At 55.5% G+C, this 17,926-nt stretch overlaps 1 protein-coding gene across 2 annotated transcripts; it reads left to right on the top strand.

The window, feature by feature from the left end:
- The first annotated feature begins 3,505 nt into the window (after positions 1-3,505).
- On the top strand, positions 3,506-17,671 carry IKBKE (inhibitor of nuclear factor kappa B kinase subunit epsilon). Of its 2 annotated transcripts, none has more exons than XM_075055366.1 (21): positions 3,506-3,987; positions 4,154-4,254; positions 5,068-5,208; positions 5,567-5,696; positions 6,182-6,363; positions 6,671-6,831; positions 7,314-7,424; positions 7,673-7,852; positions 8,199-8,401; positions 8,814-8,875; positions 8,956-9,047; positions 9,719-9,820; positions 11,102-11,177; positions 11,282-11,394; positions 11,696-11,772; positions 12,013-12,052; positions 12,915-13,016; positions 15,053-15,149; positions 15,742-15,845; positions 16,132-16,203; positions 16,970-17,671. In XM_075055366.1, the coding sequence occupies exons 2-21, from the start codon at positions 4,168-4,170 to the stop codon at positions 17,001-17,003; spliced, it is 2,166 nt and encodes a 721-aa protein (XP_074911467.1). In that variant the 5' UTR covers positions 3,506-3,987; positions 4,154-4,167; the 3' UTR covers positions 17,004-17,671. The 2 variants fall into 2 exon arrangements, with proteins under 2 accessions (XP_074911467.1, XP_074911466.1); XM_075055365.1 differs by having other exon boundaries at positions 8,811-8,875.
- Positions 17,672-17,926: the final 255 nt, after the last annotated feature.

The raw sequence follows: 17,926 nt of genomic DNA, 5'->3' as shown, positions 1-17,926 counted from the left end.
GCAGGCAAAAGTCAACCTGGGTGTGCAGCAACCTTGCACGCAACCAGGTGTGCAACCGGGCGTGCAACGGGGTGTGTAACGCAGCGTGCAGCCGGGTGCTCAGCGGGTGCCCCCGGCACAGGGGGTCCCTGGGGCTGCGGTCTCTCCTGGACGCGTCCCACGCTCCACGTGTGCCGAGGAGCTGGTTTTGTCGCAGGGACGGTGTGGGGACAGCAGCGGGGTCGTGGCTTTCCCCTGCCCCTGGTTGCGCCCCGGTTTTGTGTCCCAAGCCCCCCCCCAAGGACAAGGTGCCTGCTGTCGGCACAGCACGCTGCTTGGCCTTTATTTTTTAGGCTTTGCTGCCACCAGCTGGAACAATTATTTTTTATTGCAAATTTGGTTTCGAGGCCGTGGTTTTGCTCTCCCAGCCGGTGCAAAACGGGCACACGGGTCCCACGCAGGATTTGTCTCCCGTGGGCTCTCGCCGCAGATTTGGTGCTGAGTGTGACTGACTGGTTTCTGACCATGGACATGAATGGTCTGAGCAGGTCAGATGGGATCTGGGTGTCAGCCTTGAGACAGAGAGGATAAAATCTGCTGTTGGGGCAACCAGGGAAAGGAAGTAAGCTAGGAAATGTAAAAGGAGAGCAAAAGAAGGAAAGGGGGGTCTGAAGGGAGCTGGGCTCTATTTCAGGGCAAAACCCGGCGGGTGAGTTCCTGGGGTTGGACTGGGATCTCCCACCGAGGCTGAACCTGAAGGTGCGACCAGCCAGGAGGGCTGCTGGGGTAACTGGGATGTCCTGGAGTCCCTGGGCTCCAAGGGCTGGCACCATCCTGGCATCAAGGCATGGTGGTTTCCCTTTTGGGAATGTTTATGGAGAACTGTGTGACAAGACTTGCAGCACAACCTGAAAGTAATCTTTTTTGGGGTGTTATAAAATATTTTGATGATTTCCTTCCTGTCTGTCTTTACCCCGCACCAGCCCAAATCTGCTTGCCCATCAGTGAAAGCTGAAGCAACGCGTACAGGTCAGAAGTTTCAGAAAAATGCCTGAGTCTGGGTTTTCTGCCTTTAAAAATCTTTGTTTCAGTTTCTTCTTGCAGTAGACAGCTGAGTTGCAGAACGGCCCCTTTCCATCATCCCTGGATGGGCTCCCGGGGCTCCTGTGCAGGAGCTGAATTTGCAGAGCTGCAGCGGGTGCAGGGGGTGAGCATGTGGTGCATGATGCACCGTTGCATCCACAGCAGCTCCTTGCTTTGGGCAGCTCTGGGAAAAAGCTGGGATTTCCCTCCAGAAGTTTTACTTGCCCCTCTTCCTTGCGTTAACTGCTCTTATCTATGATTTCAGTGGTGGTCAGAGATGAGAAACGAGATGTGGGTTTTTTTCTGCCTGGGGAAAGTCTTCTCAAGCATCTCCAGCTCTAATCGACAATCTTTTTGTCTGGTGAGGGAGGGATACTGCGAAGCAGCCCAGCCAGCACGTACCCACGCTGGATCCTGCACCCACAGCGTGTGAGCTTGGCCAGTGCTGTGTGGAGAGATTAATGGTCCCATTTGGAGGGGACAAGCACAGCCTGAAGGACACAAGTTACCACACGCATAGAAAATAAGGCTGGAAATGACTTCAAGAAGTCACCCTGTCCCTTTCTCTTCCTGTTAGCTGAGCTGCAGCAAAATGACTTTAATCAAAGTGATTAAAAGTTTCGCTTGGTTAGACTTACGTCATGCCGCTTCCGCAGCTGCAGACTATCGTGAACTCTGCTACCGGCACCAGCCTGAGCTGCCCCTTCGATAAGCTCAGGGCAAGGGCCAGCCCGTGCCCCGCAGTTTGGCAGCTGAGCAGCTCTCTGGCAGGTTTCTCAAGCAGACTCGCACGTGGCTGGGAAGTGAAGCTCAGCAGTAATTAGCAAACTATAGGTGCAGAGTTTGTGTGCAGGCTGGTGAAGTGTCATATCAATTTTCGGGTGCACCACACGCTGATGTACTCGCATACCTTTGCAGGCTTCATTTTGTGAGGACAGGGCCCTTGGACACACGTCCACACCAGCCTGAAATAATTCTTGCTGGTGAGACCCTGGCTGCTGGTGCTGAGGCTGGGCAAAGTGAGGCGTGGGTGTCTGTGAGCCAGAAAGCGAGCAGGAAGCGTGAGCAGCCCCGCTCTGCCCTGTGCAGGCAGCAGGGGTGTGCTCTGAGCACCCTGCACCCCGCATCCCACCCTGCACCCTGTTCTGCCTCCTGCACCCCGCATCCCACCCTGCACCCTGTTCTGCCTCCTGCACCCTGCATCCCACCCTGCACCCTGTTCTGCCTCCTGCATCCTGCCCTGCATCCCACATCCCACCATGCATCCCACCCTGCCTTGCATCCCACATCTCGCCCTGCATCCCACGTCTCACCCTGCACCCTGCTCTGCATCCCACCCTGCATCCCACATCCCATCCTGCCTCCTGCATCCCACCCTGCGTCCTGCCCTGCATCCCACTTCCCACCCTGCACCCTGCTCTGCCTCCCACATCCAGCCCTGCTTCCCGCATCCCACCCTGCCTCCCACATCCCGCCCTGCCTCCCACATCCCGCCCTGCCTCCTACATCCCACCCTGCTTCCCGCATCCCACCCTGCACCCTGTTCTGCATCCCATCTGCCAGCTGCCGGGCGGTGCTGTGGACCCCTGCCTGCTCTCCCTGCTGCCTCTCACCCTGGCAGGGCCGGGTGCTGAGGATTTGGGGCTGGTTCTGGTCCCCCTCTGGGGACATCCCATGGAGGCACTGCTGTAGCTCCGGGTTCCCGGTGGGGCTGTGCTGTGGCCCTGCCGTGAGCATCACAGGGTGCTGCCCACTGACGGCGTGGGATAGACGGTGCCCGTGTTCATGTGGGGAACAGCGATGCTCAGCCCCGACACAGCCACCTTCGCTTTTTCTCACTGAGATGCGAAATCCTTGATTTACCTGATCGATCTGAATCACTGCGTGACTCCTGGTGAGAGCGATGCTGGCGGTGCAGCTCGGGAGCGGCTGTCGCTGGAGCTGGGAAATGCCCCAAAATCTCCCCTCTGCCCCTTGGTCACCTCTGAAACCCTCTGGAAGCGTTTGCAAGTGCCGGGGCTGGGCCGGATCCATTGCTTCACAGGGATGGGGGATGGGTTTGTGGCTGGGGAAAGGATCAGGACTCTTTATTCGATTTACACCTGCTTCCTCCCTCCTTTTCTGTACTTTATTATGAGCAGTTTTACCTGCTCGAGGGCTGCCCCCGGGGATGGGGAGCTGCAGTTCTGCAGGAGCCATCCCTGCAGCTGGATGCAGGAAAGCTCTGGGACCTGTAACTCCTGCGCAGCAGCTCTCGGAGACGGACAGCTTGAGCTAAACCGCCTCGGCCCTGGCAAGGCTTGTGAGGAGCCATCCGGAGCAGGCGGTGGCTCTGTAAAGCAGGAGAGCGGCAGCAGCTCATCGCAAACGCATCCCGACGTGCGATGCTGCGTCCCGTGCCAGGGCCGAGCACTGACCCCGCACACGGCGGGTGCTCGCCATGGCTAACGACGGCTGCCGCAGCCCCTGGATGCAGATCCCGACTTTGCTTCCCGACTCCCCATCCCAAGCAGGACTGCGTGGTGGCTGGTGCTCAGCACCGTTTGCTATTACCGGAGTCCATCCCGGCCCTGGCCGCTGAGCTGGCGGAGTGGCTGCGGAGCCCAGCACGCCTGGGGACGGCTGCAATTCTGGGAATTTTTTTTCTCGAGCAGGAAGCTGAAGCATTTCCTCCTCCAGCCGCAGCTGATGCTTGCAGAGCGGGTTTTGCAATCCCATAGGTTTCTGTTCTCGGGGCGGGGAGGTGCCTCTCGCCACCTTGCAGCTCGGCAGTTTGTTTGCTCGTAATTTTTTTTTTTTTATGCATCTGTCAGTGCTTCGCTGCCAGCCCTGACAGGTCCCAGCGACAGGGTGGTTTTTGGCAGCTCTAACAGCTCCGTCCATGCACGGCCCTTCGTGTGGTGTTGCCCGCTCGGTGCTGGCGAGGTAGGAGGCTGGCGGCTGCTGGCCAAGGGCTATGTCCCACGGCCGGCTTTTTTTCCCCGTGCATTGCCAGGCCAGGATGGATAAACGCCGGGGTTTGGTGGTGGGGCTGGAGGAGCCCAGCGGCCCCCCGAGGGTGACCCGTGTGCTTTCCCCCCCCTTCCCGCAGCGGCGCTGCTGGAGATGCAGAGCACCCCAAACTACCTCTGGAGCACCGAGGACCTCCTGGGCCAGGGTGCCACGGCCTGCGTCTACAAAGCTCGCAACAAGGTGAGCGGGGGCACCGGGGGGGGAACAGCCACCCCAAAACCACGGTTCCCCTCTGTCCCCTCCATCCCTCCTGCCCCGCAGCGCGGGGATGCCCGTGGTCCCCTCTGCTCGCCCTCCCGGGAGCTCCGCTGCTGCCGGCAGCGTTGGGGGCTGCTTCGGGTTTTATTTTCGTTTTTCTTTTGGCTCCTTCTCCCCCCACCTCCTCCGCGGCACCAGCTCGGGGCTGCGGTTCAAGAGCAGCTTTTGGGGTTGCTCGCAGCCGGGTCCGGCTCACCGGTGCTGCCGTGCATTGGGGGGGGGCGGGGAAGAAGCTGTTTTTGGGGGAATGCCCAGAGGTTTTGAAAACCCCGTCCTTGGTGATTTGCATATTTCATGCAAACACTTGCCAAGGTTAGAATAGAGACTCTCTGCCTTGCCGGCCTTTGAAGTTTATTGAGCAAGCTGTCTCTGCAGGGCGCAGGGCAGGAGAGGCGGCTTCGAGGACGGTTTGGAAACAGCCCCGTCCCGCAGAGAGCAGGCAGGAGCTGCCAGCCGCAGCCCCAGCTATAAACATTTTATGAAGCTGAATAAACACGCTGCCATGTAGCACGTGGGCTTCAGGGACAGGAAGCAAAGGGAGGTGAATAACAGCCGGTTGCTTTTGCAATGGAGAAAATGAAGGCTGTGGGACGCTCGTTCAGAACACACGTTACGGTGTCAGCGTAGTTTGCATCCCAAGCGGGATGTGGGAACAGTAACGGAGCTGATGGAGCTGCTTAGGGTATGGAGGGTGTCCCCTCCCATTTCCTTCTTCTCCTTTTCCTCTTTTCCCAGAAATCAGGGGAGCTGGTTGCTGTGAAGGTCTTTAATAACGCCAGCTACCTCCGGCCCCAGGAGGTCCAGATGAGAGAGTTTGAGATGCTGAGGAAGCTGAACCATAAAAACATTGTCAGATTATTTGCCGTGGAGGAGACGGTAAGCGGGACCTCAGCTCGGAAACCCACTGGGCCAGTGACGCAGGGGAGCTGGTCTGAGCTGCCTTCTCCTCCCACCTCCCTCTGGCTCCACACCAAGCCTCAGCCCACCCCTTCAGCACTGGGGGCACTGGTAGCACTGGGGCACTGGGCTGGAGCACAAACGTGACCTGCTGTTGTCCCCTGGCCAGGCGCGTGGCACAGCGGGGACATTCTCCAGCGCTGGTTTGTCTGAGCAGGAGAAACCCAGGGACCCACCAACCGAGGGAGGGGACCGGTCCCACCTTGGGGGGGGGCGGACGGGCCACCAGCTGGGACCCGGGGCCGGCCGAGCCCCTCACGTCTGCTCCCCGCTGCAGGGCAGCAGCAAGCAGAAGGTGCTGGTGATGGAGTACTGCTCGAGCGGCAGCTTGCTGAACGTGCTGGAAGACCCGGCGAACGCCTTCGGCTTGGCCGAATCCGAGTTCCTCATTGTGCTGCAGTGCGTGGGTGAGTGGGGGGGGGGTCCCTGCACCCCCCCCAGCCCGGGATGGGCGGCTGTCTGCCACCGCCAGCGCAGCCCAGGGCTAAGAAGCTGAGGGCTGGGGACCTCGCGGTGCTGGTGGGACCCTGCGGGTGCCAGCCCCGGGCTACGGACGGGAGGGTTGGGCTGAGCGGTCAGAAATCGCACCTCTGAACGGGGTGGGTTTGTGAGCTTCACGTTCAGGGGAAGCCTGAGGGTTTCTCCCTGCGGACCTGCGCCGGGAAGCAGCTGTGGGAACAGGCTGTGTCCCACGACGGAGGAGCAGGAGGGCAATGCCCTACCGTGCGCTTGCTCGTCCTCTCCGTTCCCCCAGTCACGTTGGTCCCCATTTAAGTGCAACCAGCCCTGGGGCTTGTCCCCTCGCTGGCCCTTCTCATGTTCCTACATTTAAACAAAAATGCAAAATGCTCCAGCCCCGTGCACGAACGCTGCCTTCCGCCCTTGTGCCCAGTGGCAGGGATGAACCACCTCCGCGAGAACGGCGTTGTCCACAGGGACATCAAACCTGGGAACATCATGCGGCTGATGGGGGACGATGGGCAGAGCATCTATAAGCTGACAGATTTTGGGGCCGCCCGAGAGCTGGATGATGATGAAAAGTTTGTGTCCGTCTATGGGACGGAGGAATATCTCGTGAGTATGGCGTGTCACCAGGCTGGTGGCCACTGGGAGTCCTGGGGGAAGCTGGTCCCCATCCCTCCATCCAACGGCTGGGCAACTTGTAGAGAGCAGCAGTGACTCGGAGAGCCCAGTCTCAAAGGGGCCACGTTTTTCAAAGAAGGAGGGCTCAGCATTTTTGTTGTAGAGTTCCGGTTGACATTTTGTTTGGAGGATCCAGCAGTAGGAGAGGCCAAAGCCAGCGGTCAGTTTTCAATCCCAGCACCCAAGGCTCGATGCCCGCTGCAAACCCGCAGCGCTGCTCTCTGCTTCGTCCCTGCAGCACCCGGACATGTACGAGCGAGCGGTCCTGCGCAAGCCGCAGCAGAAAGCCTACGGCGTCACCGTCGACCTCTGGAGCATCGGCGTCACCTTCTACCACGCTGCCACCGGCAGCCTCCCCTTCGTCCCCTTCGGGGGACCTCGCAGGAACAAGGAGATCATGTAGGTACCGCGTCCAGCGGGGAGGGCTGGTTGCTGCTGTGTGGGGAGGTGGGACCTGGGGGGCTGCAGGACAACCTGGTTGTGGCTTGGTGTGTGCCAGCAGCACCGTGTGACTGCGTAATTTGCTGCTTATTTAATCCCACATAGCCTAGAAAGCCCCGAAATGTAGCCCAGTGAGAGCGTGCATGTGCGGTGTGGTAAAGGATCTGTGCCCCGTTTACCACGTTTGCCCTCAAAACGCATTCTCGTGACTTTGTGGCTAAACAGCTGGAAGAGGAGGCAGGGTGAATGTTTGCTTGAAAGTTTTTGACTGTTTCCTGAAGTGTTTTCCCTCTGTGCGTTTTTTTTTTTCTTTCTGCTAATCATATCTTTCCCAGCCCACCCATGCTCTGCCCTTTCCCTCTTTGCTGAACCCGAGGGATGTAGTGCCCAAACAGAGGTCCTTTGACTCGTTTCAGCTGCAAGAAATTTTCTTTCAACAGGTATAAAATTACCACCGAGAAGCCTGCCGGAGCCATCGCGGGGGTCCAGAGGCAGGAGAACGGGAGCATTGAGTGGAGCTACGAGCTGCCCGTCACCTGCCGGCTCTCCACGTGAGTGTCCCTTGCAGGAATTTTTAAGGAGGCAGATGAGCTTTTTGTCTGCAGAAGTCAGAGCTCTCAGACCAGGTCTTTGCTTTACAGCCAGGAAAAGGGGGTGTTAAGGCAGGGCAGTGGCTCCGTCAGTACGGGAGCTCAGCCACAAGAGAGGGGCTGCACCTCTCCCCGGCCCCGCGGACCACCGCGGGGGTGGCTCAGGGTTATGCCAGTCTGTGCGAACATCTCTTCTGCTGCTGCTGCAGGGGGCTGAAGGACCAGCTGATACCCATTTTGGCTAACATCCTGGAGGCGGATCAGGAGAAATGCTGGGGATTCGACCAGTTTTTTGCAGAAACCAACGACATTTTGCACAGGATCGTGGTCGACGTCTTCTCCCTGCAGCAAGCTTCCTCGCATCGCATCTACATCCATTCCTACAACACGTAAGGATGCCGAGGCCGTGTTAAAAGTGAATTTGGGAATTGAGCTCAGGAACCTTGGCCCCTTGTTTCAGTAGGTGAACCTGGGGGGAGCACCCATTCCCTTTGCACCGCAGTTAAACCAGCTTAAAACAAACCAGGCTCAAACCAGCCTTTGCTGGAGAGTTCATTAACTGGGAGCTGTCGGCTCCTGGCATGGCACATGGAGAGCCCCAGGGGGGTTGTCTGAGGGGCTCTGCTGACTTTGTGCAGTAGTTTGCTATGAGAAGAGGGTGGCAGGCTGTTAAAGTGATGGAAAACTGAGTGCTCATTGCTTATTCCTCATCCTTTCATTTCTTCTTCATTTCAGTACCACCAAGTTTTTAGATGCTGTCTTCAAACAAACAGATATAGTCCCTCACCATCAAGAATATTTTTTTGAAGGTCATCTGTATGAGTTGGATCCTAATCTACAAGCTCATAATTTCTGCAAAACCACAGAGCACAACCCCCTGACCTTGCTGAGCACCACTGAGCAACCAGAAGAGATAGTAGGAGTGCGATACAGAGACCGTGAGTACTATCGGCTTGGAGATGCATCACGGCATGCCGGGTGGGTGCCATAAGAGAGATTTCCTTAAATTATTATCCTAATAGACTCCAGTGCACAGCAGGAGGTGGAGGGGTTATGATGCTGGAGCAGGATTAGGAGGTTTCAGGGTCAGTTTTCCCCCGCCGTGTGCTGTAGCTCCACGGCCGCCCACCACACGGGGCTCTGCAGGTGGTTCGTGCCTTCATCCACATTTCCAAAATACCTTGGAGGGCAGCGCTAAGCCTCCAGCATCGCGGCTGCTCCTCTGCCTGAAATCCTGAGCGGCCGCAGGTTTTTCTTAGGCGCGCGTGAGACATCCCTGTGGGTCCGCAGCCGCAGCTCGGGAGCTCCGGGCTCGCTCCCCAAAGTGACGGCTGTCTGTCTTTCCAGCAGCCCTTGAGTTTCCGAAGTTTGTCCCCAAGGTGGACGTGGTGGCCGACTGCGGCGCAGCCAAGGTACGTGGGGGTGTCCGTGCATCCCGGGGGAGCCCCGGCCGCGGAGGTGCAGCCGCCGGCAGCCCCCTTTGCTTTTGCAGAGCGCGGTGGGTGCCGTGCACCAGACGCTGCGGATCGCCCAGGACCTGCGGCGCTGCCGGGAGCTGCTGGCGAGAGGTCTCCGCTGGGTGATGTGAGTGCCGGAGCCACCGCGGTCGTGGGCGGCGTGGGGGGGACCCCCGTCCCTTCCCAGCACCGAGAGATTTGTGTGTCGAGAGTTAAACCGCTCGGGGTTTTCCAGCCTCTTCCAGACAGTGCAGGACGGCTGGGTCTGGTGGGATTCGGTCATGGCGTACTGGGAGGGGGCACAGCGCAATGGTCAGTGTGTGCCAGGCTGAGAGGGGACTGGACCTATAGGAAAATACCACTCGGTGTTGTGAGGATGCTCCTGTCCCCATTTGTTACTTTTGAGTCACTTTTTTTAGTTTAGGAGATGCTGAGGAAAACAGAATAATAATTATTATAATAGTAATAATAATAGTAATGGTAGTAACAATAACAATAATAATAACAACAACAACAACAATAATAATAATAATAATAATAGTGCATTTTCACTGTCCCACCCATTTCCTTCAGGGCAGGAACTTCTTGTGCAGTGGCAGGACAGTGCCTGGCAGGCAAGACCCCCCTGCCCGGGAGGTGCACCCAGTTTTACATGCATCCAGCCCCCCATTTTCTCACGAGCAGCCAGAGAGGAGCCACCAGCTCCATCCTAATCCCCCGCCACATGTGGCCGGTCCTGGGATGGAGGTTGGGCTGCCGGGGAGCATGAGTCGAATGGGCTGTTTTCTGTCCTGGCAGTGGGAACCTGAAAATGGAGTGCTTGAGGATTTTGGAGCAGAGGAGAGGGGCTCTTTCGGTGCTGACCTGCCTGGAGCTCACTGAGGTGAAGACCCGCGTGCTGTAAGTGTGGCTTTGCGGCCGTGGGGATGCAGGCGCTGGGCTGCGGCTGCTGCAGATAAGATACGGGACTCTCAAAGGTGCCTGAATAATCAGAAATAAGTAAAATTCCAGGAATAAGCTGGTAGCTGGAAGATAAGAGGCTTTCGCTGTACGTGGAGGCTGTGGGAAATGAGCCACTCTGGCTGTTTCTCCCTGTTTGCTTCAGTTTTTAGTGATCAGTCCCTGGTTTCACAGGAGCCCAGAATTAGTCCTTGCTCCCCGGCTCCTGTTCCAGGGTTTTCTGACTGTTACAGCCCATGAGCTGCAGAGTTAGTGAGAGAAGGAGACAGGGCTGCTGCTGCCAGCTTGTGGGAAAGGGGAAAAAAAAGAGCCACTGCTGCCAGGAGAGTTAAAGTAATGGGCAGGATGGCATCAGGGGCCAGCCCCGCTCCCTGCAAACAGCCTTGGAGAGCCGAGCGCGGGGAGCATCGGGCAGCGGCTGGCAGCCCATCGTGCTGCGTTCCCACGGAGCCGGCATCCCGCCTGACCACACCATCCGTGATGAGATGTCTCTTATTTCCATTCAAGAGGCTCCACGAATGGAGCATTCATCGGAGGCTGAAGTACGGAGAAACCCCGGGCTGTCCTCAACATAACCGATGCACCCATTCCCACTCACGCTGCCCCAGGGAAAGCTGAGCCCATTTTATCTGAAGTAACCCACGGTTATTTTGCTTTTCCGTTTTGTTGTTGTTGTAGTGGAAAATTCTTTGCTGCTGGGCTGCTCTTCTTCCATTCTTTTCAATTTAGCAAGTCTCTTAATTTCCATTTCATCCAAAAAGACAGGGACACATGGTTCCCATTGACTTCAGCCGGATTAGCGCAGGGCTGTAGTGCCAAGAGCACTAATGCTGCAGCTGGATGCTGCTGCCTTATCCATCCCTTCCAACACGGTCTGGATCAGGCGTATTTCTGCTGACTTAGCCAGCGTGCGCCGCTCGGCGTTACGCTCCCATGCCAGCTGCAGGGAGGCAGACAACATCTGATCTGGCGTAGAGCCAGTGGCTATGAAGCTAAGAATTTTGGAACAAATTGGACACAACAGGGTGAGTTTTTACTGGATCAGCGCTTTGCATCTTGCGGCTCAGATTTGGTACCCTGAACGCAGAATTATTGCCTGAGCAAACCACGCCAGCGACTCTGACACTGCCTCCACCACGGGATGGATTTTCTTTGCCCAGGTGACGGCTGCCTCTGGCTTGTGTCCTGCTTCAGGACTATTCGTTTTCTGACTTTCTTCAGGTACGAGGCCGTTCCTGCAGGCAGCGGGGTGCCGGCTCTGAAGGACGTGGCCACGGTGAAGACAAGGCTGCAGAGGGTGAGCCCCCGCGGGCAGCCGGCTCCGTGCGGGGCCGGGGAGCACCCGCAGCCGCAGGCGATTTTCGGAGCAGCCGGCCCCAACGTTCTCCTCCTCATCCGCAGGTGGCCGAGGAGCTCTCCCAGTGCTCCCACAGCATCTTTGACTTTCAAGGGGCGCTGGACGGCATTTTGACCGAACTGGTGAAGCACGGGCAACAAGTGCATGAGGACAAGAGGTTTGTCGTAGAGCCAGCTTTACCGAAATGCCTGCCAACGCTCTGCTGTTCTCAGCTGGATTGAGCAGACATCGCCGCGGGCTCCCGAACAGCCAGGCACAGCCCTTCATTGCAAACAGCTTTTAACAGCCCTGTGCACGCACGTGTAACATTGCGTGATGTCCCTGTGCGCAGACATGGGTAGCCGCAGTGTCCCCTCGTTACAGCGTGTTCAGATTTCACCCCAAAGCGCTAATTTCACCCCAACCTCATACCCTTCCTCTTGCGGGGTCTCACGTCTCCTTCCCTGTCCCGATTTCAGCATCCGGCAGATCGAGTGCTGCCTGGAGAAGATGCAGCTGATCTACAAGCAGTTCAAGAAGGCCAGGACGTGTCTGCGTAAGTGATGGGGACGGCAGCCCTGGGGGAAAGAGGCACGGGGCTGCAGCAGGAACATCCCTGTGGAAAATTTAATTATTTCAGTTTGCTGGGTTTAGCAGTTATTTCTGTGCCATAACAGTAGTCCCAGGGGCTGCAGCCCTGAAAAGCCCCTCGAGTGATCTCTGTGTGTTGTGAAATTGCCCATTTATTAGGTTATGAACCAGAAAACGTGTGGTGACCGGTGTCTTTCCTCCCCAGGGCTGGGCTACAATGAGGAACAAATACACAAGCTGGATAAGTAAGTCCCAACCCTCTCCCCTTTCCAGGACCTGCCCCGTGCTGCGGCCAGGCGGGTGCTTGGTGTCTCCGATTGAATCCTAAGGGGATGTAAAAATATTCCTGGGTCACTAACGCTGAGAGAGGGCACCTTTAAACAACTTCTGTGATGGTTCATCGATGCAGGACCTTTCACAGCAAAACTTTGAAGCTACAAGCTATTTCAGAGGAAGATGTGAGAAAAACTCTGCAGACCCGGGGGCAGGGTGCTGCTGTTGGGCTAAATCCCTGCGTTGGACTGCGGGGATAAGCACGTTTCAGACTATTGCTCACACAATACTTAGTTTGTGGCCATTTATTCGCTGAGATGCTGATTTAGGAAGTGTCCATGCTTTCATATCTGCTTGACTTTCAGTGGGGGTGAAGTGTCTGACGGCTTTTGTGCCTTTAAAAATCCTCCTTTCAGTTTCCACTGAAACTGGGGGAATTTAACATAGGCAATAAATAAAGTGCACTTCAATATATACCAGGGATGGTGCAATTTAACAGGCAACTCCTTTATCTTAATTAATCTTCAGTCTAACCTTGGACATTTGCCTAAAATTCCAAGGTAAAGACTTCTCAGAAGTGCCCCGGGGTGGGGATGACAACCCAGCTGGGTTCCCCTGGCCCCCGAAACCCCCCTCCCCTCTTCATCATAATTAGGTTTGCTCTGTAACACTGATGCAAAATTCATTACTGAGCATCCAGTCCCTCTTTCTCCATTTGGGAGCCAGCTTTAGGTCTCCTGCCATGTGAATTGTGATGTTCATTTTCATACATTGAAGGAAATAACAGTGTTCTCTCTCTTTTTTTTTTTTTTTTTTTCCCCCTCCTGGTTTTAGGGTGAATTTAGGGCATCTGGCCAGGAAGGTTCTGTTGATTTTCCAGGACAACTGTGTCCAGCAGTACCAGGAGGCCCTGGCCCTCCACGGCAGCAGGATGAGGTACCAGCCCCTGGGGTTTCGGGGCTCTGGCTTTCGGAGCTGGTGGGGATGGGAGAGGGGACTTTCCAGTAACCTGCCAACGACCAGGGCTTCAGAATGCTCTCTGCTATTGATCGAGTATTGGGATGCAGATGGAGATGATGTTATTGGTAACTGCTGCTGAGGGACTCGTAAAGGGGTAATAAGACCTTAAAGAAGCAGCTCTGTGTGACTGCTAGAAATCCTGCTGTCTACGCTGGTTCTTATCCCTTGCCATGTATTTCTGCCCTGTTCTTTTAAGTTTTTTTGTTTTTAAAAAGCCCCCCAAACTCACAGCTTGAGTTCAAGCAGCTGGTTACCTTGCTCTCTGACGGGGAGAGGTTATTTTATCAGGACAAAATTGCTATTGAGACAAAGAGATCTACTTATTAGGAATGATTTTCTGTTAAATGGTGTTTGGGGAATAATGCAAAGAGCAAATTACCTTGTGGTGATTGAGCACAATCCACGGCCTATCGCAGCAGCAAAGAGCAGGGGTGATGGGGAGGCCGTTAGGGGAAGAGGATGTTCCAGAAATTGGATTTTTATTGCAAGGTTCCTTTTAGAGAGGAACATCCATTCCCCTGGGCTGCCAGCGTGGGCAGAAGGAGAATGATTTTCTAGAATACCTTAGAATTAAACCCGGCTTTTGACCTGGTCCCTATTTCTGGTGTGGAGTAGCCCTGCACAGGATTTACTAGGGGGGCGATTTTTAGGCTAGAAGTTTGTCCCAGGTGCTCAGGAATGTCCCAGGAGCAGCAGGCAGTGTCTGCCCTGTCCCTGCCCTGTCCTGCCTTGCCTTGTCCCTGCCTTCTCCCCTTTCCAGCCTCAGCTTTTGCAGCCGGGACTTTCCACGCTGCAAACCCTCACCCACGGGCAGGTTTCACTTCGGGGACAGAAGCTGTTGCCCACAGTCGCCTCCCACCACGTCCCATCGCGGGGCACTGAAATCTCCCCTTGCCTTCAGCGGGAATTTTGTCTCAGGGTGGGATTCCTCTCTGGGTGTAGAGCCCCACAAAACCCATGCAGCGCAGGAGCCCTGTCTGCACTAAAGCAGGGCTTTTAGCTTTGCTCACAGGGAGGAAAAAAGCTTCTTCATGTTTTTCTGGAGTATTTTTGTATCTGTTTTTCTGTCCTTAGGGAGAAGGCATCGTGAGTCACAAGTGGATATTTTTGATTTATTGTTACTTCAGTTTTAATTGTCCTGTTTTGAGTTTCTTCCTGCTAGCAGCCAGGGTTTGTGGTGTGGTGGCTGTTTTTCTGGGGACTGGAGGTGGACCGTTCACCTTAAATATTCTTTCCTTCTTTTTTTTTTTCAAAGCCAAACCAAGTCTCTTTTTATCCAACTCACGGCGTGCCTGCCGGGTGCGTGGCACCTCCACCTCGGGGCCCCTCACCCTGGCAGGAACAAGGCAGTCGGTCCCCCAAAAACTCACAGGTGGATTTACTCCCCAGGCTGGGGCAGAGCAGAGCGGGGCACTGGTCGCACCATCCTGGCCCAGCTCAGCCCCAGCGGCAGAGCCCACCGAGATGCTCCCTGGTTTGGGCTCTGGTGTCAATCGTGGTGCCTGCAGAGAGACTGGCCCCAAGGACATGCGCGGGGGGAACCCTTCCGGCCTTCATACGCTTCAAATGCGAAAGGAGAGCATGCACGAAGAAATGCAAAAGCAAGGAGCCTTTTTGAGCAGATGGTCAGTCCTCCACAGGGCACGGAGGACCAGCCTGCGCAGCGCTTACGGCAGAAGGGATGGGCTTGAGCTGTCTCTCATATAAGCAACACTTTCCCTAATTAATTTGCTATTAGTGTTGTTTGGATAACCTAGCCTATGGTGGCTATTAGCAGAGCTGCAGCTGCAATTACAACACTGTTGTGACTCACTTGCTTTCCTTCAGGATTATAACTTAGATCCAGACAGGTTTGCAGAAAGCAGTACAGAAGTAAAACACACACACAAAAAATTATAACCACACTGCTGCCGAACGCTGACCGGGAATTTTGCCATCGTTTTTCTTTCTAGGAAAGTCTGTGAGATAAAGAAGCATCTGAAGAGGCTCAGCAACTGCATCAGCGCCTGCAGCGTGGAGGCAATGGAGTGCCAGGACTGCCTGCAGAGCGTAGGTGCCCGCGCGGGGTCCTGCCCGGGGGTGCAGCTTCACAGCATCTCCCCGCTTCCAGATAATGCTGCTGCTCCCCTCTCCCAGCACCCACCGTGTGCATGAGCGTGTGTCTTAAGTAGGGAAACCCTGGAGCATTTTTAAACAACTTGCTGCAGTTCTTTGGGGGTGATCCCCAAGTTGGTTTCCCCCACTGTGTGAGCAAGGAATGGGTAAAACTTTGGCAGCGGCACCCCTGGTCTGGAGGACTGCCTGGCACATGGGAATCTGTACCCAATAAACAGGAATTGCAGTGGTAGAAAAATGATGCTTCACCTCCAGCTTTCACAATGGACTACCTGCCAAGCTGCGGCACAGCCATCCAGTAGATGCCCTAGTCCTTTGGTTATTTTATTTCGTTTGAACTGGCGAACTGGATGTGCTGTGTGACTATGTAGGCATCATTTCCCCAAAGTGTTTTGTCCTGGGGTGGGCACACCGCACTCGCAGGGCTGCAGGGAGAAAGAGCCCAGGCACTGCAGCACCGGGGATCAGACCACCGCCAACAGCCCCGCTGCCTGCCCGGGGCTGCCAAGTCTCTCCATCTCTGCAGGCTCTGGACAGGTTTCTCCAGACGGAGAAACGGAGTTTGGCCCCGGTTCCTCCCGCGCCTTCACCCTTCCATCTGAGCCAGGCACGCCAGGAGATGGCTTTTCGGTGAGTCTTTTGGAAGAGGGTTTTGCGGACAGCCCAGCTCCCCCGGGAAGAAGCGGGACCTCCCGCTGCGCATCCTCTGCACCAGCAACCGGGCGAGTGTTGGGGCGAGGGCTCGGCGTCTGCAGGGCTGGGACAGTCTGCGTTAAAAGCCCTTCACCGCCGCGCACACCGCGGCCCTGCCAGGTGCCATCCCCGCTCGGCGACCCGTGGGTCATCATCCCTGCTGGCTCAGCCAGCCCTTCTGCTGAGCAGCACGGGGGTAAGGGGCTGGTTGTGTCCCCGGCAGGATGCAGGAGCTCCTGGAGCAGATGAGGTCAGTAACTTGTGATCTCCAGTTCAACAACAGCATCATCGAGCGGTGAGTAAGAGCGACCGGAGAGGCTGCTCCGAGCAGCGATTCCTGCCCCTAACACCAGGACGTGGCCCCTGGGAAGGGGCGGTGGGTCTGGGTGGGCTCCCTGGGAGTCTGCGAATGAGCTCCGGCGTGGGGAGCCGTGCCCGGTGCCGAGCACAACCACAGCTACTCATGGGGTGGTTCACATGGGGGTTTCAATGGCACCAAGTTTACATCGTGATCTGGCAGCAGAAGAGAGTTTCTCTCTCTTGGAAGTTTAAGCATGATCTTCTGCAAATGCTGTGTCATGTCTACACCCTCTTTCCAGCCTTTTTTCCTGGGCTGCTCAGCAGTGTCAGCTGCTGACTGCGATGGAGAAGTGGATGCTTTCTGTTTCTGAATGAAACTCTGTGCAAAACCCAGCATCCTACTGCTGACAACCCTCCCTGGGATTTTTCCTCGGCAACCTTTTTTTGAGGATCTAAATGCAAATCAACAATATGGATATGCATATCAAAATGTCAAAGGGTTTCAGATCAGATTTTAAAAGAAAAAAAGAAATCGGTGATTCACCCCAGCCCTGTTTTTATAGGACCAACTGTGTTGTTGCAGCATGTCCACTGTGAATAAGGGGATAAGCAAGGTCTGGTATGCTTTTGATATGAAGAGCTTACCCCAAGAGACACAGGAACGAGCCCAAAGACTAGTGCCTAGCCCAAATTCTAGTTTGGGACTGCATGAGCCCAGGCGATTCCTCTCTAGCCTAAAGCCTTTGGTTTTGTTCCTGCAGGTTAAGTGGGGCTGCCCCCACTCCTGGTATTTGAGAGATGTGGTGAATTTGCAGCTCCTGAAGCAAACCGCTTTCCACAGCAGGGAACACTTACAGCACTTTGGGTCCAGAGCATTGGAGACATTTGACATTCGTGTTTGAGGAGCTCTCTGTGTCCTACCTCTCCGCTCCAGCACTTTTGCACAGTTCACCAGCATTAGCTTTGAGTGGCTTGCAAACCTTGAGCCTCTGAAAATTTTACCAGAAAATTGTTGGGTTTTTTTTTTCCTTTTAAAAAGTGCTTGAAGGACTTCACGTATTTCTAGCTTCCCTGCATCACCATGTCAGATGATGAAGAGGAAGAGGCTAGACAGATAAATTATCTTTTGCCATCTTACTCGTTCAGGGACTACTCCCACTTTTAACGTATTTCTGCTCCCTGGGCCTTCATGGAGCAGGGCAGGAGCCCAAGGCAGGAGGGATGCTGTACCTGATGGACGAGAGAGCAGATCCAGCCCAGGACGGCTCCAGTGCTCTGCCCAGGAGGCAAGAAGAGCACGGGGAAGGTGGAACCCGCAGACGTCTGCCCGCAGTCTCCCCTCCTGCTTCAGGGCTTCACCTCCAGCCCAGCCCTGTGTTTGGGCTGCTGAGGGGCATGGGAGTGGGAGGCCGAGGGAGGATTCTCTTTTTTTGGTACTTTTCTATAAATGTAACTGTGTTCTGTGTTTATGCACGTGGGGGTGTGTGCCTTCTCCAAACAACCCTGTACTGAAACTGTGGCTCCAGCCACTGAACCTGGGGGTGCTACTGAATGCCAAGGCAAAATCTCAGACAAAAGGGCTCCCGCAAACCCTCTCCAGACACATCTCCACAAGAGAAAGCAAGGATATTTCTTTTTCTTTTAGGTGAAAGATGAAAAGAAATCCTAAGCCACCACCCCTGCTGTTAACACGCAGGGTGAAAGGATGCATTCATCTG

The sequence above is a fragment of the Buteo buteo genome, chromosome 23 (genome assembly GCF_964188355.1).
Source record: "Buteo buteo chromosome 23, bButBut1.hap1.1, whole genome shotgun sequence".
NCBI lineage: Eukaryota > Metazoa > Chordata > Aves > Accipitriformes > Accipitridae > Buteo > Buteo buteo.
Note: the sequence above shows the minus strand (reverse complement) of the source record. Positions and strands in the feature narration are given on the sequence as shown.

Coding starts and splice junctions, on each gene's coding strand:
- IKBKE (XM_075055365.1), top strand. CDS start 4,168: ATGCAGAGCACCCCAAACTACCTCTGGAGCACCGAGGACCTCCTGGGC. Junction 11,178..11,281: donor TGAAGACAAGGCTGCAGAGG/GTGAGCCCCCGC, acceptor CCTCATCCGCAG/GTGGCCGAGGAGCTCTCCCA. Junction 16,204..16,969: donor AACAACAGCATCATCGAGCG/GTGAGTAAGAGC, acceptor TTGTTCCTGCAG/GTTAAGTGGGGCTGCCCCCA.